This window comes from Podarcis cretensis, assembly GCF_951804945.1.
Source record: "Podarcis cretensis genome assembly, chromosome: 10".
Lineage (NCBI taxonomy): Eukaryota > Metazoa > Chordata > Lepidosauria > Squamata > Lacertidae > Podarcis > Podarcis cretensis.
Window position 1 is genome coordinate 32,422,540 of NC_137179.1, and position 26,493 is coordinate 32,449,032.

Here is a 26,493-nt window from a genome sequence, read left to right on the forward strand (position 1 = left end):
GAGCAAGGATTTCAGTGTGTTTGAATGCACTTTCGTAGGTTTACAGGGGGAAGGATCTTGATGTAAGGAAACAGTTGGTAGGGAAAAGATTCCTGTCTCCTGAAGCCATTAAAACAAAACCTGTTTGGATTTGCATTGGTGAGAGTGTCTTATATTTATTCTTATTTTGTCTCTGCATACCTAGGCCCTGATGTGGTGTGCAGGTGGTGGTCATCCGCAATCACAATGACAATCAGCTGGCTCAGGGGTGATGATGCAGCCGTGAGATCCCAGTTTACCAACGTGGAGCGAATTCCTAAATGTTTGGAGATGATGGAGTGTGTGGCCTTTTTGCATTACTCTCACAATTGCCTTTTGTCACTTTAAATAGTTTCCAAACTAAGCTGCAGTATTTTGAGATTGTATTAACTGAAAATACCAGCTATCAGGCACTGGGGTGGTGGATGCAAAGACTCTTCTAAGTGTTAGATGCAGGGTGGAATTGGTCTCATCCAGCTGTGGCCATCTGGGTACTCAGTGCAGCATCAGGCCGGACTTGAGGGTCAGAGAGGGGGAGTTGCTCTGGTCTATAGAGAGATTCTTTCTCTCTCTCCCTTCAGGCTCTCTGTCCAGTTGGGTGGAGGATCTGGAGTGTGTGTTCCTGGCATTGGGAATCAGAACAGATTAGAGATTCTGCTGGTTTACTGCCCGCCTCACTGCCTAGCAGTCTTTCTGCCTGAGCTGACAGATCTGGTCTTAGAGCTGGTGTTGAGGATTCCCATTCTGCTGGTGAGGCCTTTCTTCATGTGCTGCCTCAAGAAGTCCAGAGAAGGGGCAACATGAGGATGAGCCTTTTCTGTGTTGGCTCCCTGTTTGTGGAATGCTTTCCCCAGAGAGGCTCACCTGGCACCTTCATTATACACCTTTAGGTGCCAGACAAAATCATTCCTCTTCTCCTAGGCCCCTTGGCTAATCTAAGCAATCTATGGCCTTTTAAACTGTGTGTGTTGGGGAGGTTGTTTTTGTTTGATATTATGTTATGATGAGTGGTATAGAAATTTAATAACATTATTATTATTTATTATGGCAACTTAGTAAGTGAGAGGCTTATGGAGCTTATGGAGGTGGTTGGTCCACGACCACAATACCTTAAAGGCACTGACCTTGTTCCTGGCTTGGGATCTTTCTCTTCTCTCTTCCCTCCTTTCTAGGAATGCCCTTGTGAAAGCTGTCTTTCATGTGTGCAAAGCCATGAACGCCTCCTTGTCAAGCAAGGCAGATGGGCAGCAGAGCTCCTTTGGCCACTGTGAAAGAGCCAGCACTCACCTTTGGAATAGCCTCAACATGAGCAGTGGGGTCTCAAGCACGGGTCTCAATAACGTAAGTATCGTCATCCTCATCACAATCATTTACAACTGGCTGTACATTTACAACCGCCTTCTCCATCCTTTCCTGAGCCAAGGCTTGTGGGCAAATGTTTAGTCATCATTCCATGTGGCTCTGAGGTCAAATATCCTGGAGCTGAAGAAGCAGCAGCTAACATTTTTTTCTTCATGATTGGAGAGACAGAGAACGTTCCCTCTCCTCTTGCCCTTTTGTGTGTGTTGACTAGAGCTGCAGTGTTCCCTTTCCCACAGTAGTGCTTGAGGAGTGCATTTGTTTCCAGTGTGTTGGCTTCCAGTGCACTGCCAGAATTAGCAGGCTGAGCTCTTGTTTGGTCCTGTCCTTGTTGCTTTTAATTATGCCTCCTGGGTGAATTGTTCCCACAGAAGGCACTACATGTCTAGTCTCCTGTGGGCAAGAACAGTGTGAAGTCCTTGTATCAGGGTGTCAGCTTCACCTTCATTTCCTTGTTTCTATGAGAAGCTGGGGCTTTCCAACTTTTGGCACTGTACAAGAATCGGAGCTGTTCATTACTGCTGGGTGGCAGCTGTAGTGCATTGTAGTTGCATTGCATGTTCTGGCAGTACTCGTGCAATGTTTCCGCAGTGCAGCACAGAGGTGCACCCATTTCTCCTCTGCAGGTGGGAATCTCCTCAGCTTGCCTGGATTGAATGCTGTTCTTTCCGATTCAGTGGTTTAAGTGATGTGGTAGAAACTTCCTAGGAACTTTACATCTGAATTGGAAGGGGCCAAGAGGCCATCTGTACAATCCAGACTGCATTGTACTGCAAGCAGAAAGAAAGCATGAGAGATGAAAGTGGAGCACATGGGTTGAAAAGGCTGAGAAAAGGTATATGTGGCAGTGAAAAGGCAAATGAAGTGCCCACCGTGACCTCTATTTTACTTAGCTGATTTATTTTTTGGGCATGGCCTAGATGAAGCAGCAGCTGTGGCAGCCATGGCAATCTGCTGCCCAGTGGCCCTTCGCCTGAACAAGGGCCACAAGGTGACTAAGAATGGGGCAAAGTCATGCCAATGCCATGGACACCTGACCAAGCACACCAAGTTTGTGTAAGACACGATCCAGGAGGCATGCTGCCTCGTCTCCAAAAAGATATGTGTGATGGTGCTGTTCAAGATCTCCAAAGACAAACGAGCTGTGCAGTTCAACAAGAAAAGGGTGGGGACTTCATCCAAGCCAAGAAGAAGCAGGAGGAACTGAACAGTACCCTGGAAACAATGAGGAAAGCAGCAGCCCAGAAGGACTAGGAGCTCCCTGGCCGCCTCACAAAGTCTCTGCAATAAAGCTTGTTTTGAAAACCCGGTAAAAACAACACTTCAATTTTCCTTAGGTATTTTTGAATGAACCAAAATGAGTCCTTCAAAATGCACTTCGAACTGATATTAAAGATACTTTTTTTGCCACCAGAGGGCGTACCAAAATACTATTCTGTAGAAGATGTTGATTTGTTTTGCAGTTTTTTTATCCCAAGGGTACCTTCTCAAGATCATACTGCTTCATTTTACTTCTGGCTAATTGTTGGAACCTTTGGGACACATTTTCAAGGACACTTTCTTAGAATCCCACTGTTCGTCCTGTTCCACAGGAGCGTTGAGATTTGCAGGAAAAGCAGGTAGCATCTGGTCGTGGCAGGCAAATGGTTAGTGTGCAAGGTCAGGTTAAGCAGGTAAAGTCCAGTCAAGGCAAAGTCATGATTTTTCTATCTTGTGACTCCTGCAAGGCTAGAGAGATGGGAATATTGCAGGGGACACGTTCTCCGAGTCCATAGATGGTGGCAGGGCTGTGGGAGATAGCTGAATAAGGTACTAATCGTCTCCCAGAAGTTGTTTCAGCCTTAGGCTCATTCATCTGTCACCACTCTCCGAAAGGTCCTAAGGCCAGAGATCATATCAGTCATGGTGGCTAAAATAAAAATGAATGTACACCCCCACTGCCCATCTTTTGGACAGTCTTCTGTCAGTGGATCATCAGTTCCACATTAAAACAGTGTGGTGGTCTCAGTATTTCTTCATTTGGCTTAATCTTTCATCTTTTGGTGGTAGGTAGAATTCACATAAAACACACAGGAAACAAAAAACAAATAAAGCATTTGTACGGTTAACCAATTTTTGTTAGGTAATTCTTTGAATATTCACTGTGATGGATGCTGTGGGAACAATGATTTGTGCTGGGAGCCCACTGCACCCTGATTTTGTGTTGACATGTTTTCAGAACACAGTTATAGGTGCTGATTTTGGCCTACAAAGGGGCACAGGATACTTCAGGGGTAGCCAGCCCTTTACCTTCCACATGTTATTGGACCACTGCTCCCATCAGCCTCAGCAGCATTGCTCTTGGTCAAGTATGATGGGAATTGTGGTCTAACAACATCTGAAGGGTACCACATTGGCTACCTTTGGATAACCTGGTTGCTTCCTCCATGTTATCTTGTGGTCATGTCCTTTGATGATAATATTTGGACAACAAAAAATTCAGAATGCTCATGCTGGATCACTTTTTGAGAAGAAAGGGAATTTGGCCAGAGAGCTGTCAGTTGATACCATCTCATCTTTAAGATAAAAACACTATGTATCATTCTGCTAGTATTTTTAGATATGTGTGAGAAGCTTTTGTCCCTCTGAAGGCTGCTGCATCCAGCTGATGATGCTGGAATGTCTTGATACTCCTGTCACTGAATGGGTTTGTCTCCTTGCAGATGATCCAGCTGCTAGCTTGCGACCTACTGCTGTCCCTCCGCACCACTCTGTGGCAGAAACAGATGAACTCCAGCCAGGCCTTGGGCGAGGCCTACCATGCTTCTGCTTCTGAGCTGACAGGATTCCAGCGCGACCTTGGCAGCCTGAGAAAACTGGCCCATAGTTTCAGACCTGCTTATCGAAAGGTAAGATCCTGCCACTTGTAATGAGTGAGGAGATGATGACCTGTCCCTTGAGTTCATGCATGCTGTTATAAGCCAAAGGGGCAAATGGTCCACGAACTAGGCCAGGACTGGTTTTGCTTTGAATTTCCAGCAGTGTGTTTGCAGTGGTGGCTTCCTGCTGGATATGTCCTTACTGTTGTAGACTTTGCCCTTAAGTAGCATTCATTGGGTGTGGGCGGGTGTTGCGGTTTCCCCTGGATTTAAACTAATGTGACACTTCCTGAATGTTCTAAACTCTATGTAAATTATCTCAATACTCCTTAAAACAGCCCTGTGATGTTTGCCATTCCTATTATCCACATGTCACCCATGTGAGCTGTGAGGATGAGAGAATACGGGGTTGCCTAATGCCAGGTAGCTTTTATGGTGGCTGCGAGATTTGAACTGGGGATTTCTAGCCTGGCAGGCTTAATCACTGCTCTCCACTGGTTTGTACGCAGAAACAGCACAAATGGTTCTGTGGTAGAGTGTGGACCACTGCTGGTCAGAAATAGTTGGGTAGCAGGCCCCTCTTTTAAAGGGCACATTCCCTGTACACTCTTGCTCAGCAGAAAGGAGTTAGGGAAGGAAAAGTGGCTGAGAGGATTAGCACCACAAGGTGCAAGCTTATCTGATAAAGGCGCATGCCCAAATCTACAGCGCCACAAGGTGATGGAAGGTTGCTAAAATGTAGACGCTACCCATTGTCTTCTGCTTTCCCCCTCCTTCCAGGTGTTCCTGCATGAGGCCACCGTGCGTTTGATGGCAGGGGCCAGTCCCACACGCACTCATCAGCTGCTGGAGCACAGTCTCAGGCGCCGGACACCCCAGAGTACCAAGCAAGGTCCGGAAGCTCTTGTGCCCTCTCTTGTCCAGCTCTGCCCCCGCCCTGCACTATCTGTCTATAAAATACTCACAAGCGATGCCAAACCGTATGCGACAAATGCCACAGTTAGTTTAGCCCCCTGGTGTGCAGTTCTAGAGACCTTTGGAACCCTAATTAACCTGAAACGGTGGCAAACGTCGTTTTGCTGTGATGAGGAATTGCCCAGAATTGGGAGGGAGAGGGGAAACGTCCCCCCCCTTCAGTGAGCTGCTTTTTTCTTCATAAATTGTAGGATCCAAGCCAGAGTGTTTAAAATGTTTTAAGAAGCGGCGGCACAAAGATGTTCGCTAGCTGACATCTGAGGCTGCTAATTTGAGCAAAAGAAAGGCCTGTCACGGAGAGGGTGGGCCTCGCCCACCTGTGCAAGTGTCATCTCTCTTACCGGGACAAGGCTGCTAAGTCTGGGCTGCCGGCCAGGTCTCAGCTTGGGGCATCCGAGCCTCTAGAATAAATTACTGCCTAGAGTTTCTGTGGGAGTTGGTTGACTGCTTCTTGCACTCTGTTGGGTAGCACCCATTGCGAAGCAATCTTTTGCTCACCCCAGTGTAGTCTTAAACAAATTGACTCTTGTGGTGCACTTATTGCCCCCACAAGCGTGGCATTCCTTGTGATGCCTCTTTTTTCCCATACCTAGGTGAACTGGACGCCCTTCCTGGGCAGAGAGAGAGAGCTACAGCAATTCTCTTAGCCTGCCGCCACCTTCCCCTCTCCTTCCTGTCGTCCCCGGGCCAGCGAGCTGTCCTGCTGGCGGAAGCAGCCCGCACACTGGAGAAAGTTGGAGACAAGCGTTCCTGCAATGATTGTCAGCAGATGATTGTGAAGCTGAGTGGCGGCACAGCAATTGCGGCTTCCTAACCATGGAGGATTGCAGCCTCGTCGCTCAGTGAATGGGATTCTTGCCCCTTCCTACCCTCCTCTTCCTCCTCCTCCTCCCTTTTTGAATACTGTTCCAGGTTAGGACCATGAAAGTTGTGATACGCAAGCCAGGGTAGGGTCTTCTTGTAAACCAGCTTTTGTTGCTAGTATATGCCTTCTAGTACAAAGGGTGCCCACACTGGAGCTAGAGAGTGTTTGCATTTTCTCACACTGACAAAAGAATTTGCAATAGTGAGGAAGAAGGGTGGGTTCAGAAAGGTTGGTCCCCCACCTCTTTACAAAACAATCTATCTTTTGAGGAGGAGTTTTCTAGAAAGTAAGAAGAGCTGCCCTCAGCCCTTTTCCTAGCATCTGCGGTGGCCCTTGATCTGCACATCAAGTGCCAAAAGCTTTTGGCAGGCCCAGAGAGGTGATCTGGCTCCTTGGTCCTCAGTAGGTTGCATAGAAGCTTTTCTATAAATTCTGCATTCTCTGAGAGCCTTTGGAGGTTCTCCTAAGGAAGGGCATCACAGTTTTTAATGCAATTTGGGGTTTTTTATAGCATTTTATGGCTTTAAAAGCACTATGGACAACATCTAGGTTTCTCTTCTGTCTTCTGTGTCCTCCCTTCCACCTCTTACTCATGTATCTGCCTCCTGGCAGCCGATGGAGCCATACTGTCGTTAACCTTGGAGTTGTATTTCCATGCCCTAAAAGAGGGGACAAGGATGGACTTAGTGGTGAACCAGAAGCAGATTTAAGCTTGTGATTCAAAAAGCATGCATAGACAAACCACTGCTCTTTGTTTATGCTAATTTTTTTTTAAAAAAAATACCTGCAGGGCCCCCACTCCTTCCCAAAATCTGGATTAGGATCACAGGGAGGGGATTGAGCATTACTTTTAGAAGTTTGTTGCTGCTGTTTTTTTTTTGGGGGGGGGGGAACCCCAAGACAAACTACAGCTTGGGGAAGATTTTCAGCAGGAAAAATAGCACAGAGAGGAAAGGTTAAAAACCCCTCCTGATTAGCGCTCCTACTGTTTCTTTTGTAAATAAAGAGACACTGTAAGTCGAAGTGCATTTTTTGAATCACACGTTTAAAGCCAGCATTGAGTTTTACCTTAAGAAAAAAAGCAAACTAGGGGCTGAATTCATTGTTCTCTGTCCGCTAGTGCGAGAGCAGAGCTTAAAGGTTTGGGCCACAAAGAAATCCAGTGCAACAGTTGTGCTAGCCGAAGCTTGTTGTGCAACAATTTTAGGCAATGCATTTGTGCTTTTTTGCACAAAAGTGTTCTGCCAGTGCAACACGTTTACCGCTAAGTGACTTTAACTTTGCACTACGTTGGATACAACCCTAGGAATCCTTTTTTCTGATGTTTGATTTCTTTGGTAGCTACATCTATATGAGTATGTTTAGGATAACAGTCTTAGGGCTTGTCCACACTACCAATAGCTGTCTCCTTTGGAGAAGCTTTGACGGTCAAACAGGTTATAAAATGGTTTACATATGTAGTGTAGATGTAGTTCTAGAACTTGGAGAAAGAGGAGTGGTTGCAACTAGGCCTCCTTGTTGGAAGAATAGGTTCTAAGAAAAGAGATTTTATATTTCATAGAGCTCAGAGTCTCACAGATCACTTTTGCCTTCTCCCGTTGCCTATGCACCATCTCTGTTCTTGCTTAGCCTCTCTTATTTCATCTTCCAAATCTGTCCAAATCAAACACACAAGCACCAAACAAATGAATTTGGGGGCACATAATTCTTTGGGGAGGCCCACACAACTGTACATTGCAGTGGTTCTTGCAGCTAGTGTGCCTTCCATGCGTAACAGCTGAACACTGCTGCAGAACTAAGACCCTCCATTAAAAAAAGAAAAGAATTTCCACCTTAAGCCTCTCATTGACAATTTTCAATTCAAATGAAGCTCTGTGTGTCCCAAAACACATGAAATCCTGGGGGAGGGGCTTTCCAAACACTGAAACAATTACATAATTAAAGGAACGTGGTCTGAATCGCACAGCTAAGAGATGCATATCACATTGATATCAAATTTTTAAAACTTTCCATAGAGTAAACCAAAAGACGATCCCACAATAAAGCTTTGGCTAACTTTGGTTATTTTGAAGACCAATTCTCAATCTTCCTGAATATATTGGAACTAACAAGAGGTGTAATTTCATGAACATTCCAAATTTCCCGTTGGTATACGTGAGTGGATGTGTTTGAAAGGTTGCACTTGCGAAAGGTATCAAAATACACAGTGGAAGTGAACCTTGGAAGTTGCTTTGCCAGGACTAGTTCGTAGGGGTGTAGGGCATTTAGCTCCATATCTCACATCACATGGATGATCTTGGTTGTTTATCTTACAAACATGGGTAGCAACCATAGTCTATACTCGTGCCTTGGATTCAGCAGTGCAGATCCATGGGCAGTTGTTTAAATGGGCAGGCTAGAAGCTGAGGACCACCCTGTTCTCTTAAGGGTGCTTCCTGACAGCCGTTTTCCTAGTGATGGTAGCGACAAAACAGAAAGGGTAACAAACTACCTCAACGAAAAGGTACATTCTAGCAGGATGCCTGGGGTGTTTGGTGCTACCATTGCTGGTTTCCTTCCACAGTTGTTCTGCCACTCACACAGATTGTTCCAGTCTGCTTGGAGTTAACAGCCATCCATCTGGGATTAACACAAGGACCTGCGTGAATTGTGAGTGTTCAGCAAAGTGATTTAGCATGCCCGACGCTTAGAAAGAAACCTTTCCCATCTAGAAGCTCTCATAGCAAATAATTCTGCACAGTTAAGTTTTGAAGTGTCCGGATTAGTTGATGTGCATCAGAATGTCATCTCCTATTGACACTGTGTACATCTCACAGTTCTATGGATTTGAGGCTGTGAAAGCCATTTATACTGTCAAGCAGGAGAGAATACTATGGCTGAGAATGGGCATTGCAGTCGAGGGTAAAAGCCTCATGTTGTACAGCAGGAAGAGGCATTGAGGGTGGTACTGCTAGCTTGTGGAATTATGCTTGTGTAGATGGGACCTCCACAAGGGAATCGCCCTATCTTTCCATGTACTTCAACCATTTTTTTAAAGAAGACACCTCATTTATTTATGGGTTTGTTGTCACCCAGGCTATCTCTATATTATTTTTGTGTATATAATGTAACTTTTTTGTGCTTTTATATATGATGTGAAAAGTGTATTTATCCCAATGAAATTAGGAATAAGGATTCTTTGCTATAAGAAAACGTAGCTGGCAATGATGTGAGTGGGTGAGCGTTTCTGGTATATGTCCTGATTGTGACCCTCTCCTGGGGTTCATTGCGCGACTTGTCTAATAAAAATCAAATTGTACGCAACGTCTGATACTTGAAAGAGGCTTCATTAAGAAGAGTGTGTTTTGTTGGGTGGGGGTGTATGAAAAATGTTTAAAGCGTTCTCCCACAAAGTGTGCTTGCATACCAGTGGTAGTACAATAATAAAAACTGATAATGGTAGTGGCTAAATAGGATTGCCAGAATGCTGCCGTGTTCAGTGGCATAATTGAATTGATTAGGTTTTGTTAAGGTTAAATCACCAGCATTTCCTCTGTCACACAAGGTCCATAAATATAAACTAGAGTAATTCGCAAGGAGCGCAGAACAGATCAGAGCAAGTTGTTAAGTATTAGGATTAATCTGCCAATCTTCCCAGCAATCTGAAGGACTTGGAACAGAAAACCTACACTGATGATACATATGCCACAGGTTTGAAAGAACTATGAGGAAGGGTGTATATAATCGATAACATATCTCTTTTAGGGAGAATACACAGTCTAACAATATTTGAAGGCCACAGATTCCACATCTCTAGATAGACTTGAATCCTATAAATCTTTCCTATTACTTTAGCTTTCTCATTGCTGGCTCATATTTCTGTTAATGTTATTGTGTTTGAGACCACGCTCTAGTTTTCTTGACATGGATAGTGGAATTTGGGGCTATCCCTGGGCTTGCTGAATATAGCCTGGAAGCTAAGAAGAAGCCTTTTCTCCTCTTGGTGCCCTTCTACAACATGTCCAGGAGGTAGGTGGCTCCCTGTCATAAGAGCCTGTTGCACCCCAACATTGCTGAAGAGACAAATCAACAAGCGAGTCCAAATTTCTGCACTCAACAGCAGAGAGGGGCTGTTTGGCCTTTTATTTTTCTATTGCCAGCAGAGGGCAGAAGTAACTTAGTAAAGGAATAATTTTAACAACTCTGCTGACCCTTATTTCAGCATTCTGGAGTCCTTGGAGGTAGGTAGGTTGGGTTTTCATAACGCCTCCATTTGAATATGTGCCACTAATTTGTAGTCTGAAAATCCTCCTGTATGGAATATAGAACTCTACTTTGTGCAGGCTTGCATTTCTGCACAGATCACAACCCTGGCTGCAGTTTGTATTTTTCATTTTCTTCCATCTCCTGGTACAGTGGTACCTCAGGTTACATACGCTTCAGGTTACATACGCTTCAGGTTAGACACTCCGCTAACCCAGAAATACTGCTTCAGGTTAAGAACTTTGCTTCAGGATAAGAACAGAAATCGTGCTCCGGCGGTGCGGCGGCAGCAGGAGGCCCCATTAGCTAAAGTGGTGCTTCAGGTTAAGAACAGTCTCAGGTTAAGAACGGACCTCCGGAATGAAGTAAGTACTTAATCCGAGGTACCACTGTACTCTCTTCCATTCCCCATATATATATATGCATTTTTATCCTTCATCAATATGTTCTTTGGATGGATTAATGAAAACACAAAGACATACCCAGGATATGTGTGTTCTCCGCAAAAGGTTCTGGAGTGAAATACACTTTGAAGTGTCCTGCCTCTCCACCTCTCTTTTTTTCCTACCTTTCCACACACCTCCCTAAAAGCAAAGGTAGGTTGGCAGAGACTCATACTGTTTGGCAGACCTGTTTCGGTTCAGCTATTAAAGATTAATCCTGTGGGATTTCCAGCGTAAGATTTTAAAATGAGGCCATTGTGCTCTGGGCAGTAGCAGTCTTCCTACTGTCTCTTCTCATGGTGCCAGTGTTTTATGTGAAGGCAGGAATCGTCTTGCTCCTTCCGAGTCTCGGAAAGTGGCAACAAAGGGAGCACTTCTGAGGAACAAAGTGGAACAAGGAACTGATACTGCCTTTAAGGCAACCTCTGCTGCTACTGATGCTAAGTGTGTGTGTGTGTGTGTGTGTGTGTAGGGGGTGAGCAAGGAAATGAAGATCAGAGCTGTGCCAATGGAGTGATGTGTCAGTACATCTGACTTATCTGGGCAGTGCCTGGCAGTACTAGATTAAAAGATACGGGGAACTTGCTACAATATGTCTTCGGGACTCTGATTGAAAATTTGTTAAGAAGCCACTATTTTCTCAAGCCAAATTGCTTTCACTTTTCTTAGCTCCAGCTGTAAGCTGGGTCCAAGAAATTCTCTTTTCACAAATGTGGCAGGAAGTTTTCCACATTTGCCCTAGCAGCAGAAGGCAGACACTGCTGCCCCTGCCAGGCACTGGAAACCTCTGTGTGAGGCGTGTGAGTGAACCTTCCAGCCGAGGTGTATAAAATTATGTATGATGTGGGGAAAGTGTAGAGTGGTCCGTCTCATAACATCATGCCAGAATCCAATAAAGCAATGAATTCTGGGAGATTCAGGAAAGACGAAAGGTGGTCTTCCCATAATGCCTACTTAAACTATGGGTATCTACTTCCGACTCTACAATTCTATGATTCTACAAACAAGGGACAGAAGCTGTAAATCTCATGAGGGAAAGAAGATCCAGTCATGTCTGCCAACTTGGATGGTTTTAAAGAGGGTTTAGATAAATTCATGGGAGTGTCATTGGAGACCTACGTGGTGCGAGCCACACCCTACATTTAAAGCACACCGTTTCCCTGAAAGAATCCTGGGAACTGTAGCTTGTTAAGGATGCTGAGAGAATTGTGGCTCTGAGGAGTAAACTACACCTCCCAGGATTCTATGGGGGAAGCCATTCGCTTAAGTGCATGGTGTGGATGTGATGGTCAGGTTCATCGGGCTCATGAATGCTCTTCTGGGCAGGGTTTCTGATGGGATTGTCCCCATGATTCTATTCTATGATTCAACCTGGACATGCCAGGGATTGTTTTTTTTTTTTAAAAAAAATATTTATTACTTTTAAAACTTACAAAAAAGAAAAAGAAGAAAGAAGACAAAAGGGAAAAAAGAACAAAAAAGAGAAAAAACAATACAATACAATATATAAACTATACAAAACACAACCTTAACACATTAAACTAAAAACAATAAACTAAACAAAACAATACAAAAACAATTTAAAAGCATACATCATACCTTTTCCATATTCTATCTTTCATTCCCTTGTTTCATCGACCTCCTCTCACCTCCCTTTCTGTATTCCACTTCTATTAGTTGTCTCAGCAATTCCTTTCCCTCTTTCTCTATTTTCTGTTATATAAATGTCTTAACATATTTTTAATCTTACTTTCCATTAAAACTAGTATACTTATTTAAGCTTAACTCCTTAAAACATTTCCACTAAGGCCATAAAATTTAATTCCAACATTTTTCTATCACTCATTAATTTTACAATATTTCTATATATAAACTTTAAATTTTCCAGTCTTCTTCCACCATCTCCTCTCCCCGGTCTCAGACTCTGCCAGTCACTTCCGTCAACTCCATACAGTCCATCAACCTGGAGATCTTATGTCCGAGGCTCTTAACTCTTTTCCATGTCCCTTCTGCAGGTCTTCTTCATATTCTTTGATGCTAAAGAGCAGATCTCGGGGAAACTCTGACCTAATGATGCTTTTATTCCTTCTCGACAGGTCAGCCAAATTTCCATAGTTAAAGCTAAGATCCATAAAGTATTTCAGGGCATGTTTCAAGATTCCTCCAAATCCAAAGGCCCCCAGAACTCCAATCTCCTCCTGACCCAAGTCCATGTCCCAAAAGTCAGTTAATCCCTGCATGGAGGGATCTTTCCAACTTTCCTTTTCCAGTCCAGGCCGGGCTCCGATCCTCAAAAGCTGACTTTTTCTAGTTTCAATCATAAAAGGCCTCAACTTATAGTCCTCAATTTGCCTCTGTAAGGCCGAGACTCCCACTTGTATTACTTTAGGTTCGACAACAACAACTTTCTCCTTCTCCTTTTCCACAATTTGTCCTGCTAAAGTAAATTCCTGTACCAAATCCTGAATAATTTCTGTATTGGTGCTCACTTTTTGTCCCAGATTAATCACTTTTTGTCCCAAGTTATCAATTTTAGTAGTCAAAACATCCGTCATCTTGTGAAGTTGTTCCAACGAGTAGCTTATCTTACATAATGCAGTCACTAAGGCTTCTCCTGTCGACATTCTTAAATGGTCCAAGGTCAATCCCTGATTCTCACAGTTCTTATCATGCAGCTGGAGATTCCCCAGCTCCACTCTTGTAACAGTTTCAAAAGCTCCCTCTAGAGGGAAACAGTCTCCACTTGTATCAATCCTTTCAAGCACAGTTCAAAAAGTAAAGTTAGTTTCAATTTTCAGTTACTTTTCCTTCTTTTTAAACGCAGAAGAGGACAATGGAAACAATATATTTCTCTTATTTAACTAACTGTCAACATACGTTCTCTTCACTGTCAATGAACTCTCCCAAAACGTCAAGCTACTGGCAGCCCGTTTCCAGGTTCAAAGCAGTGGTAATTTAATTTTTATCACTCTCTCCTGCAGGCTACACAATCCAAAATTTTCCCCCTCTTCTCCTGCTTCCAAGGGGGGTTTAATGATTTCAATCGATGGAAGTTTAATCCTTTACATAAGGCTTTCCAAGACCTTAGCTTGCAGCTTCTTTGCTTCAATCTATTTACAAAAGGGGAAGGCGGACTTCCTGTTTGAAAACTTCCCGTTTCGGTACCAAATTAAGACGTTTGTAAATCCAATTTTCCGTTCTACTCATGGATAGTTGTTTGAAGTCAAATTGTCCACAGGAAAAAGTCAGCGCTCTCCGGCAACAGCAATGCGGCTTCACTCCGTGAAAAAAGCAATCAATTCGAAGCACCACGCCACTCACCCCACGTCGCTCCGGATCCCCAAAACTGGGTTTCCCCGCGAGCAGGGGAGGCGCAAAGGGTGCCAGCCGAATCCCACGTTCACAAGCTTCTCCCGCCTGTGATTTTAGTGGGTCTCCGCCTTCACCGTGGCGGTCAGACCCTGATTTCCATGGAGCAAATTCCTTCCGATCGGAGGAACTCCACCATTGCCGGAGGTGCCAACCCGGAAATGGACATGCCAGGGATTGAACATGGAACCTTCTGCATGAAAAACATGTACAGTGGTACCTCGGGTTACATACACTTCAGGTTACAGACTCCGCTAACCCAGAAATAGTACCTCGGGTTAAGAACTTTGCTTCAGGATGAGAACCGAAATTGGGAGGCCCCATTAACTAAAGTGGTGCTTCAGGTTAAGAACAGTTTCAGGTTAAGAACAGACCTCCAGAACGAATTAAGTACATAACCAGAGGTACTACTATACTCTGCTACTGAGATCAGAACAGAACTCAGTTATATTCAGCTAGTGGAAGCAACCTCTTTTTTGTTTCTGAAGCACTGCTGGGGAATCCCGGGAGAGGACACAATAGACAGTTTGCAAGGGGCAGGTTAGCAGGGATTACTTTTCTTGATGGGCACAACACCTCAAGTTTTCCTTGCACAGAACATCCTATGTCCTTGAGCGATCCCTAGGCTGACGCAACATTTTACTTCCATCTTGAACAGGAAGACTGGATAAGCGGGGAAGGGACAACTTGAGTTAATATTAAACTGGCTGAAGCCGTTCTCTCCCCCCCCCCCCCTTGGCTACCATCTCCCCAACTATTTGCCCAACAGTCTGTAAAGAGCTTGCTGGCAAGAGTGATTAAAATGGATCAAGATGTCTTCTAGCTTTGTGTGCTCCATTTATTACAAGTCACCACAGAACAGACCTGCCTTTCGAAGAAGCTGACAAATGGTCCAGGCTATCAAAGCAGAACCCCAAAATGAGACCTCTCAGCTGGTGAGCATGCCTAGTATCATCCAGTTGATGCTGCTGGCAGCATTTCACATATTTTGCTTCACTGGTGCCTTGGTTCGGGGTGGTACCCTCTTTTGAAACCCATCTGGTTCCATCTGAAGACTGCATTGCAGAATCATTTTCAAATAAACTTAACTCCTGGTAAGGGGGAAATGGGTGAATGGGAGTGGGTAGCAATCTATGCTATAGGTGAAAAGCTAAGGCATTCAGTTGCGAACTGGATAGGTAGAAGCACATGTGATTTAGTGGCAAATAATGTTATTTATTTGGAACTTATAGCTTGCCTTTTATATCATAAGAGTTTGCCATCCATGGTGACTAACAATAAACAAGATGAAATAAGAATTAATGTGATTGTGACCTGTTGCCAACTCATATTTATTTTATTTTTAAATATTTGTACTTACAGTTTGCCTTTCACTGAACTGTCTCAGGGATGGCTGTCCACTTTGTCACTGAATATCCCCATTGAAGCCTCAATAGATGACATTCCCTCACCATTTGCACTGGTCTTCCCCGCGGTGCTGTTCTTGCCAGGTCTTGCCAGGATAATGTGGACAAAGAGTTTTGGAATCTGCTAAAGCATACATATTTATTCGTAGGTCATTGTGTGTCCTTCACCTCTGGTTGGGTGATGTGAATCATATTACGATGTGCCTTCAAAGAGAGTTCTATGAAAGCAGCCTCAAAAGAGCTTGAAATGTGAGGAACAAAATACAGCGTGTTTTGTATATGCCAAGAACGGCATTTTGCCAAGCTCCATTCATGTTGGGACACCTGGTGTTTTATTATATAAATTTCCATAGCCCAGATTTGAATAAAAGCGAAGTTTTTCAAAATGTATGTGCCTATCTATCAAAAAATGAAAATGCCAATTCCTGTGAGGTTGAATTCTGAGGAGGAGGCTTCATGAACACATAGGTCCTCAGACACACATATGTCCAGACAATGAGATCTCCTAGGAAATTTTATTATTTAACAAAGGACAAAAAAGTACAGACCAAATGCACTTGGGGTTCCTTAGGTATGTGCATTCCATGTTCTCGTCAGGCCTACACCTCTTTCACCTGCATAATCCCCAGCCTAATAAATTTATGCCTGAACACAGTTGTTATAGCAGGAACCCAATAAAGGTGCCAACCATATTTCCAGAAGGGCAGCCATCTTTGTTTGCTGCAGTCCAAAACAATGAAGCGTTCTTGTAGCATCTTAAAGATTAAACAGTTTATTGTGGCATTTGCTTTCCTGGTACTAGAATTCACTTCAGATTTCTCAAGCCCAAATGAAACAAAAGCAAGATTTACAGAACAGATGTGCCTATCTATCTAAAATAAATCTGGTCAATTCCTGACACAACTGAAGTGTGAGGGGAGGAGGCTAATCCAGGAAAGCAAAGACTTAAAGACATTAGACTTTTAAGGTGTTTAAAGGAAATGAACTGCTCTGTTGTACTGTACAATAATACAAAATCTTGATTTGAGGATTAGGAGGTTAACTTGTTAAGCCTAAACTTTCCAGCAATCCAACTGGAAGGAAAATAATCATTGAGAATGTGGTGCTTTGCTGTTGGGAAGAAGACCCAGTACTTTTTTGAGGTTTTGTGGATTGGCATGAGCAGGAATTAATGTAGCTCTAGGCTGTATCTGCCAGTGACATGCTTTGAGAGTTAGATCAAGGTGGCATCTGAGAATGGAAGAATAAATAACATATAGTCAGCCTGGAGGCTGTATGCATGACTATCACACAATTTTGTAATCTTAGGGCCTATATCAAGATAGGAAAAGTAGATTTGTATTTAATCCTTTGTTTATTTGGTCTTCTGCTCCAATTGGGAGGCAAGCTGTGTATGCTGTTTCTATGTTAAATCTTTTTCCTAAGTACGAACATTAAAAAAAACCAGAAACTTAGTAAACTGTTAATCTAAATTCATAACGCTTTTTAGTCTCAATTCTTTTCACCACTTCATGTTTCAGTCTAGTTCCACAATGCTTTGAAGTGTCCTTGAGGGCATTTTAGGCTGTTTGGTGAGAGACAGCCAGGGTAAAAAAAATTATTTCACCTGGTGGCAGTGGAAAGAAGCAACACATGCAATTATTTGACTGGATACAATCTCCTGTGAAAGGTCCAGAGGGAAATCATAGAACTGTAGAGTTGGAAAGGGTCCCAGGGGTCATTTAATCCACCCTTGCACTGCAGGAATCACAGCTAAAGGATCCCTGGCAGATGACCACCCAACCTCTTTTTAAAAACCAGTGAAGAAGAGTCTACCACCTTCTGAGGGAGCCAATTCCACTTTAGAACAGCTCTTAAGTTCTTCCTAATGTTAAGTCAGAAACTCCTTTCTTGCCATTTGAATCCATTGGCTCAGGTCCTATCCTCTAAAATACTGCAGCTGTCTCTGCAGATGAATGCTGGTCCCACCTCCTCTCTTGCCCCATAATTGCACCACCCACAATCCTTCAGATTAGGTAAAGAGTTTGCTCTGTGATCCAGCCACTGCCACCACTTCTGCAGGTTAAATTATTTGACAAAAGGTTCCCCAGGGCCTTGCTGCCATGCACTCCCGAAAGAGAACTCGCTGATTTCCTGGCTGTGATCCATTCATTCCCCCAACAAAGCCACACGCTGTGTGAACCTGGCTTTGTTAATTCCTGTGCCATTATCTATGCACTTGTAAGGTTGTGTTTTGTTTGGAAACAAGAGTGGGGATGCGTGATGATAAATTTCTGTGTTGGGCAATCTCCTGCTGCGAGGGTTGAAGCGAGAAGCCTAGCAACAGCGGAGCCTGTTTGTTATGGGAGCATCAGGAATGGCATCAGGCTGTGCAGAACAGAGAACAAGCAGTGGCCCAGTTCAAATTCACAACCTGGTGCTTCCCCCAGTTTGCCTCTGAAATAAGCACCCTCCTGGTTGCTTCTGTGGTAGCACCATGTGAAAAGTCAGCATTTGTATATGCCAACTTTGCACCCTCCAGATGTCCTGGACAACATCTCCCTTTCCTGGCCGTGGATTGTCATCCAAAACAGCTGGAGGAGGCCAACTTGGGAACGGTAAACTGCTCTGGCTAGTTTTGTACAAAAAAAAAAAGAGGAGATTTTGGTCCATTGTGAGAGAAGATGCACCAGAGGTTGACTCCAATTCCAGTCACACCAAGCAGAGGAACATGTTGTGTCCAGTCTTTGTTGTATCAAAGCATCATAAGCTGCATTTGCACATAACAACAAGTCAGACTTATTGTAGTTTATTAATGAATGAGCAATAAGCTGGTGCGCACTCTCCAGTCTCTCCCACTTTGCTTTTCCCTTTGCGTGAGTTGGGGTAGACAAGCTAGGAAGATTTGGCTTCCCAATTTCTTTGAATCAGGAATTGTGGCTTGTTCAATCAATCGATCAATTCTTTATTGCTGCCCAAAGACCCAAAAGACAAAATTCAGTGCATATAAAATACATTAAAAAGTACCCAGACTAGACAAATCATTAAGACTATGCTTTTTTCAGACTTTTGTCTAATGCAAATTTATCTCTGATCCTGACCACCTCAGAAAGATATTTGACAATCGCCAAAGTCACACTGGGAATTTTAATGTCTAATAGGAACTTGGCATATAATTGGCAGGTTTTCCGGGTAGATTTGCCATTAGTGGATTAATCAAATGTTGTTGGACCCGCTTATATATTATACAGGATAGGAGAATGTGCTTCAGGCATTCTTCCTGGTTAGTACAAGGACATAATCATGTGAAATAAGGGACACCAGCAAATCTACCTCGGAACATTTCAGAGGGAAACACATTAAGTCTGGCCTTAGTAAAAAGTCTACCATAATTGGTGACTGGCAAATTCTTTAAATATGCAACTGTGTAAAATGACCTGACATACTGTATATTCACAGCACTTGGTGAGCAGGATGAGAATGAGGGGGCCCACAGATCACAGAAGGCAAAATCCCACAGTCTTTGTTTTACTGATTTTAGGGCATATGTAAGAGAAGGTCTGAAGACAAACCAATTGAAGCAGCTTTTTTGGGCAACGAGCTTGGACCAACAGCTTAAGTACTCACCCTGAGATAAATGAAGGAGTATCCCCGGGGCCCAATTTAAAAACACTGAACTTGCACCAATATTTGAAGGCTGACCACCAGGCCCTTGTCAGCAGAGGGCATTCCCCAGTTTCTAACAGTATGACTGAATTTGGAACACAAGATCCTCAACAAGACATGATTGCCAGGTGATTTGTTGTTGGCTTGCTGGCTATGACTTACTAGGGAGCAACACATCACAATCCCTAGTTGGGTGTAATAGGAAGCCAAGGTTTCCTGGCTTGTTTGTTCCCCTTGCGCTGGAGAGGAGCAAAGAGGGAGAGAGAAATGGTGGCACAGCAAACAGTGGTTTGATAGAGAAGGACAACATGCTGCTTGCTGACTGTAAACCACAACAAATCAGAAAGTCTGGCTTATTTCATGAGTCTACACACATATTTCCTACTCAGTGTTGTGAAATGAAAGCCATCTCCTGCTATTGTGGTGAACCACCAACTCCAGTCACACTGGTTCCTTTTTGGTTAGCTAGATCAAACCTTAAATAAGAAAGCTGATTTTCCAACCTATGGCTGAAATTTCTACAAGGCTCCATGGGTGCACAACTCACACTCTCCCCTGACACATAATCACACTCTTCCACACTCTTCACAGCACGGTTCTTCCTGTACCTTCATGACAGGCAGCTCTACACTTTCTCAGAGTTTGGTGGGAAATATCCTCTAGAAAGCAATGCCCCCTCCTCTTTTTCAACCCCCTGTTAAGGATCCACGATAGTGACTCTCTGATGAGTGGCAGGCAAAAAAACATGTCAGCAGTATATAGGTTTTATATGCGACAAGAAATATTAACAAATGGCCTTAAACCGAAAGGTTTGATAGAGAAGGACAAGAATCAAGCGAAGAACAAAGGGAACTGTGTAAAAATTTCTTCCAGCCCTTGGCAGTTCCCTTTTTGAACAGTTTATTACTGCTTTCATTGTTGTATTCCCATTTATTTTTATTTTTTGCATTTGTTTAACCACCGGGAAAGGCAGAAGAGGAATGTTATATTGGGCAAATGTTCAAACACAATGTTCTGGTTAATTATTGCAGGAGTTTGTCTTGTCCTTTGACTTAGCCTTTCTTGGCGAGGGGAAAAGAATGATATATTTTATTTACCCCGCTCCCCACTTTCCCTTTGATGCATCTCCATGCAGAACGGTAGTGGAGTCCTCAGGTTTCCGGTGGATGCTGACCATTCTGGGATGTGCGATGTGATGAAGACGTGAGCTACAAACATGAGTCGTGCATCGAATTGTGGAGCGACATGCATGCCGGTTTCACCACGCATGCTGGCCGAGTTCTGTCAGGATGCAGAAAACAGAGGGCCACAGCAAATGGGCAAGTTCTGTTAGGAGCTGCAGACGATCCCTCAGAACCGGTGGCCAAGCTTCCTTCCTAATTCCCTCGCTCTCTCACAGAACCTAGCAGTGCCAGCCGAGAGGAGGGGGTTGCTCTGCCAAGTCAACACTAGGTGCTCCAGCTTGACAAGGCAGGCCACACCTCACAGGCTGCTTGAATATTTCAAAGGGAGGGGAGATTGAGGAGGAGGTCTGCTCTAGACAGTGACTTCCGTCTTGCTGTTGGTGGAGAAGGGCCGCTGCTGCTGGGCATAGTGGGTAGGCGTCTGGCTGAAGACCTCGGGGAGCTTCTCGATGCTGAACTGGCGCTTGGTGGTGTAGGCCTGCCGTCGAAGGTCGGGGTGGTTGGGATCCCACCCTGGTTTGAAGGCAGGGCTGCCTGCCAGTGTGTGGGCACTGGCTTTCATCACTTTGGCCTTCTGTCCTGGTGTTGCCAAGCCAATCAGAGCACAGCCGTCCTGAAAGGGAGAAACGTCTTTCTGGTGTAGCGTCAAGGGAGGGAAGGACAGCGTGGCTGATGGCGGCATGTCCACCACAGGAAACCGCTTGTAGAATTCCTCAGGAGCACTTTCTGGAAGGGAATATATGGAACAGAGCAGAAAATGAAGGGCAAAACATTCTTAAGGTTGTGATGGCTCTCCTGACAGCTCTGTAACCATCTAACCATCCTGCTTGTGAGTATCACTAGAGGGTTAGGGATGTTAAATGTTAACTAATTCCACCTGTACATAAGCAGGAGAAGGTTAATGTCAGGTCTGCCAAAAGCATGAGACACACTCAGTCTTGGTTTGTGTGTCAGGCTAAGCCAAACCACACATTAATCCAGGATTGTTCAGGTTCCCAGAGTCATTCTGCTGTGCTCAGCTAAGCCAGGGTTTGGCTTGGCAAGTTGTCTGAATCCAAGTTTGTAGTTTATCTCTGCTGAACAAGCCACAAGCTGTGAACCATAGGACAAACCGTGGTTACAACTTGTGGTTAGTCTAGAGACGGCTGAACCGTGAGCCCAGATTCAAAGGATCTGACAACCCATGGCATAGCACATCAGCAGAATGAACAAGGAGGAGCAAAGCAATCACACCTCCTCTCCTAGAGCTCAGAGGTTTGTGCAAAGCGATGGTTTGGCTTAACATGACAGGCAAGCCAAGCCATGGTCAACAAAAGGGTAGATTTCAACAACTTAGATAAGAATGATACAAAGTCTAATATATAATTACATCAAAGAGCAAACAAGCAGGTATTTTTATATTGGCTGGAAAATCCACCATTGCTTTGAACACCTGTGAGTACAGCTAGATAGGCTTTGGCTTTCTGCATAGGCCTTTATTTTAAATAACTTTGTTTGTGGTTACCATAACAACGAGGCCTTCTTGAATAGGTTAAAACCTGAAGAAATGGCTCAGAGTGATTTGAGGTGCTCACCCCTTCTCTGTGTCATAGGCTGGTCCATGGAGGCTCTCCAGCTGTTAGTAGAATCCATCACCATACCTTTATCCAGCCTTTGCCAACCTGGTGTCCCCCAAATGTTTTGAACCACAGCTCCCATCCACCCCTAGCATTGCACAGCTATGCTGACTGAAGCTGTTGTAGATCAAAACACCTGGAGGGCACCATGCCGTCAAAGGCTGTCCTAAGGCCTTAAAAACTCTTCCAAAGTGTGAGGAATAATAATTGCATAAAGGGGTGATTAATATTTGTTAAAGGGCAACTAATCCACGTTAAATTATTTTTGTCATCAGCTCTTAGTCATCTGCTCTGTATTCAACACCCCCACTGTAGTTGGGCCATGAGACTCACTCTGTTTGCCCTCAGCTCATGACTTATTCATCTCTCCAAAACAGCTCCCTTTTCTGGCTTAGCTCATGTTTTTCTTCCCCTGCAATCACTTTCCTTTCTTTCCCACCTCATTCAATCTTCCTCTGGCATTAGTGAAATCCAGCATTTACTACTAGCGATGGGCGAATCTGTGAATTTTGGTTTCTCTCAGTTTCTCATGTCTCACTTCTCCACATTTTCACATCAGTTTGTATATATTTTTTAAAAACCCAACAACAACCAAAGTCCTCATTAATATGCTTCAGCATTTACATATGAACTGCTAATATGCACATTTTCATATGCAATTTTGCCTAAACACATTTTTCACAACACAATTTCCCATAATATAATGCATAATTTTATCCACTAACACTTGCTTTTTATGCACATGTCCCCCTAGTATATGAACTTTCGTCACATTGCATGGCTGGAAAACTGCACTGCAAAATTGGAAAAAGCATGAGTTTCAAAAGGTGGCAGCATTCCAGTTCATGTGTTGTTTTGGAAAGTGGAATGAGGTTTATCTTTAAATGCGACCTGAATCCAGTTTCTCCCCATTCTCCAGCTACTACCCAGCAAAATGGAAGGCCAGCAACATGGTGGGGAAAATTTGGTCCAGCCCAATGGTCCCACTTCCTTGTGGACCTTACAATCTCCCCCCCTCCCACTTCATACATGTCGGAGGCCATCTCACCTCTGCACAGAAGGCTACATTCTGTCAGAGGTTCCGAGGCACACCCCATGCAAACATCTCTCCATCAAGGCAAGCGAGAGACATAGCAACAGTCCAAGAACACATTGCAGCTGGGCAAAAACACCTGAGAAGGGTGTGAAGCATGCTTAGGGCAGGGGCATGGTCTGGACTATGGCCAGACGGAAAAGCTTGACCCATGTTTTGGCTCCCAGGCCTGAGGTTCCCCACCCCTAGTCAACAAAGACACAATGATGATGTCACCCTGTACACAGCAATGGGCCGATGGGCATGAGTACATGGAGATATATCATACCACACTGGGACAACCAGCTCTCACAGCCTTCCTCCAGCAAATGCCAGCCTTACTTTGCCCAGCAGGAGACGCAGTGCCGCAATACCTACCTACAGCCTTGAGAGTTGCATACTTGGCATAGTCGGGCGCTTGGTGCGGCAGCGTGCTTGCCATTTGCAGCCGGTTGTTGTGTGAATGCGACAGCCCAATCTGTGAGACGCTGGAGGGGTTAACCACAGCGTTGTTCAAGTGGTTCTTGTCTGGAAGCAGAAGGAGGTGGCAAGGTAAGGCTTCAGCACAATCCGCTCAGTGTCCTAGGCCCTCCCAAGTGCGAGCAGAATTGCAAATTCTGTTTCCCAGAAAGTGGACCCCGTGCCAGGCAGAGAGACAATGAGGCACAGTGGACAGACGTCTGGAGGTAACAGCAGTTGATGGAGAAGGACAAACACCTACAAAGGACACCACCTAGAAATTGCATCGCAGGAGGTTGGAGTAGGTGACCCTTAGGGTCCCTTCAAACTCTACAATTCTACAATTCAACAGATGAATTCTTTTTAAAACACTTCAAATATGTGACAAGAAAAGATGTAAACCCTAGTGGCTGGATGAAGTTGTCTGACTATGTCTGTGTGAATGAATTGGCATTATTAGCTATATGGCAAGGGATGTTTAAGGCAAAGCTCTGTTAGGAAGAGAAACAGAATTTGTTGCTCTCTCTGCCTCTTTCTTTCTTTGGCTGGGTTTCTACCTTTACCATTCTTCTGACAGGCAGAAATTCAGCTGGTGGGGAGGATGTGAGTCATTGGAATTAATGTGCATCGCTAACTTAGATCCATAAATTTCATTGGGTCTACTCTATGAGTATGACCAGCATTGGAAACAACCCATTGCAATGGATTGGTTTGTGGTCATTTCATTCTGCAGCAGGTAAAGTATTTTTTAGCCCCCCAGCCCCCCTGACTTGTCCCAAAGGTGGCAACCTAGGCTAGGGACTTCCCTGGAAACCTAGTGGGGAAGCAAGATCTGTTGGAAGGGTTAATGCTGTGAACCCCTCCATCTTATGCTTAGGTTGTATACATGTGTAAATAAAACTATATATGCTAAAGATGCCACCGTCTCCATTGACCTCCAGTCCAAGGAAACTGAACCCTGGGTGAGCACAGGAATCTCTGAAGCCTCTTGCCGCTCAGAAATTGGGATGAGCACAACAGTAATACAGCAAACAGCCTTTAGAACACAGGAGGAGGCTTTCCATAGCCTATTGATTTGCTTGCGTTGAGTAATTCTTTTCTCACCTCACCACCTGCTGCCGGTTAATCTTGTGACAGCAAAACCTTTCAGGCAGAGTTTGTGCCTTTTGCAAAGCATGTCGGGGATAATGGATCCCAGCCTTAATTAAGGATTTGGGGGCCCGGCAGTATCAGGCGATGGTGATTATGAAGACGATCTGAATGGCTGCCAATGTGGTTATCTCTCAGATTTCATTCTTCAGGGCCTCAAGCGAGTGACACTCGTCAGTTCTCACTTCAGTTAACCAATGTTCAAAGGTGATAGGGAGGGAGGCAGGGAGAGGAGGGAGGAAATCTGTATTTAAACTGGGACAAGTGTCATGGGCAAACAAGAGAGGAGGAGACAGAGCGCTCTCTCGGCCCCAGGCAGAACTGAGTCACAACACAAAGAGAAGCAGCAGCAAACCATCCCCCCCATCAGCTGGATGTAAATCGGAGCACAGATAGCCCCTTGCCTGCCAGGCCCCCCCCCCCACGCAAGGAATTAGCAAGGAAGAGATTGTATGTGTAAAATGTTTGGGGGAAGTGTGCATGTGGGGGAATCCTGCCCTCATCTAGTCACTGGTGCGCTCAGATGGTTTTCACCCTGGCGACTGTTCACCTTGCAAAATGTGGGGGCTGACATTGCCAGAGGTCACACATCCCCCCCCCCCCATGATGACCAGCTGCACTTCTCCACAGGGGTGTCCCACCCCCCACCCCCAGAGGCTGAAATGATACAGGGAAAGGATTACTGCCAATTGTTCCCTTTACAAAATGCTCATGAGCAGTTAAGTCAGAAAGCTATCTGCTCCAATATTAGTATTCTTATTCTTATTACTTAACAATATTTCTATGCTGGCCAGTAACTATCATCTATCTCAACCAGTGAAGTCAGTGAAGGTCCTGTGTAAGTGAGGCGGTTGGAGGATGGATGGCGGGTAACAGATTGAGGTTGAATTCTGACAAGACAGAGGTACTGTTTTGGGGGGACAAGAGACGGGTGGGTGTTGAGGACTCCCTGGTCCTGAATGGGACAACTGTGCCCCTGAAGGACCAGGTGTGCAGCCTGGGAGTCATTTTGGACTCACAGCTGTCCATGGAGGAGCAGGCCAATTCTGTATCCAGGGCAGCTGTCTACCAGCTCCATCTGGTATGCAGGCTGAGACCCTACCTGCCCGTGGACTGCCTTGCCAGAGTGGTGCATGCTCTGGTTATCTCCCGCTTGGACTACTGCAATGCGCTCTAAGTGGGGCCACCTTTGAAGATGACCCAGAAGCTACAACTAATCCAGAATGCAGCAGCTAGACTGGTGACTGGGAGTGGCCACTGGGACCATGTAACACTGGTTCTAAAGGATCTTCATTGGCTCCTAGTGCGTTTTTGAGCACAATTCAAACTGTTGGTGCTGGCCTTTAAAGCCATAAATGGCCTCGGCCCTGTAGACCTGAAGGAGCGTCTCATCCCCCATCGCTCTGCCCGGAAACTGAGGTCCTTCAAGGATCTTCTGCTGGTTCCCTCACTGCGAGAAACGAGATTACAGGGAGCTAGGCAGAGGGCCTTCTTGGTAGTGGTGCCTGCTCTGTGGAACACCTTCCCATCAGATGTCAAGGAAATAAGCAACTATCTGACTTTTAGAAGACATCTGAAGGCAGCCATGTTTGATGTTTTAGTATGTTCTGATATATGCTGTGAGCCGCTCAGTGGCTGGGGAAACCCAGCTAGTTGGGCGGAGTATAAAAAATAAAACTATTGTCGTCATCATCATCATCTCTCCCTGCCCAGGGTTCCTAGGTGCTTCCAAAAAATAAGCAGAACAGGTAGAAGTCCAACAAGTACAGCTTCTCCCCCACCCCACCCATGGAGGCAGCGTAGCAGAAACGCTTCAAGTTTCTGCCTCTTACA

General features: G+C 44.7%; 2 protein-coding genes and 1 long non-coding RNA gene across 4 annotated transcripts in view; 2 read left to right on the top strand and 1 right to left on the bottom strand.

Annotated features, from left to right (window-relative positions):
* Window positions 1–9,378, top strand: part of SREBF2 (sterol regulatory element binding transcription factor 2) — a 31,411-nt gene extending 22,033 nt beyond the window's left edge. Inside the window, exons 15-19 of the mRNA XM_079993924.1 lie at window positions 185–317; window positions 1,191–1,359; window positions 4,080–4,265; window positions 5,016–5,127; window positions 5,804–9,378. Of these exons, the coding sequence (XP_079850050.1) occupies window positions 185–317; window positions 1,191–1,359; window positions 4,080–4,265; window positions 5,016–5,127; window positions 5,804–6,024 (821 nt within the window). The 3' untranslated portion in view covers window positions 6,025–9,378. The remainder of the gene's footprint in view (window positions 1–184; window positions 318–1,190; window positions 1,360–4,079; window positions 4,266–5,015; window positions 5,128–5,803) is intronic.
* Window positions 9,379–14,441: 5,063 nt separating this feature from the next.
* On the top strand, window positions 14,442–17,014 carry LOC307225809. Of its 2 annotated transcripts, none has more exons than XR_013843173.1 (2): window positions 14,442–15,223; window positions 15,492–17,014. It is a non-coding gene; the product is annotated as an uncharacterized lncRNA (long non-coding RNA). The 2 variants fall into 2 exon arrangements; XR_013843174.1 differs by having other exon boundaries at window positions 14,442–15,064.
* A 2,916-nt stretch (window positions 17,015–19,930) lies between these two features.
* The window catches only part of SHISA8 (shisa family member 8), a 30,914-nt gene continuing 24,351 nt past the window's right edge, over window positions 19,931–26,493 (bottom strand). Inside the window, exons 3-4 of the mRNA XM_079993947.1 lie at window positions 23,431–23,580; window positions 19,931–21,090 (exon numbers count right to left, since the gene is read on the bottom strand). Of these exons, the coding sequence (XP_079850073.1) occupies window positions 20,717–21,090; window positions 23,431–23,580 (524 nt within the window). The 3' untranslated portion in view covers window positions 19,931–20,716. The remainder of the gene's footprint in view (window positions 21,091–23,430; window positions 23,581–26,493) is intronic.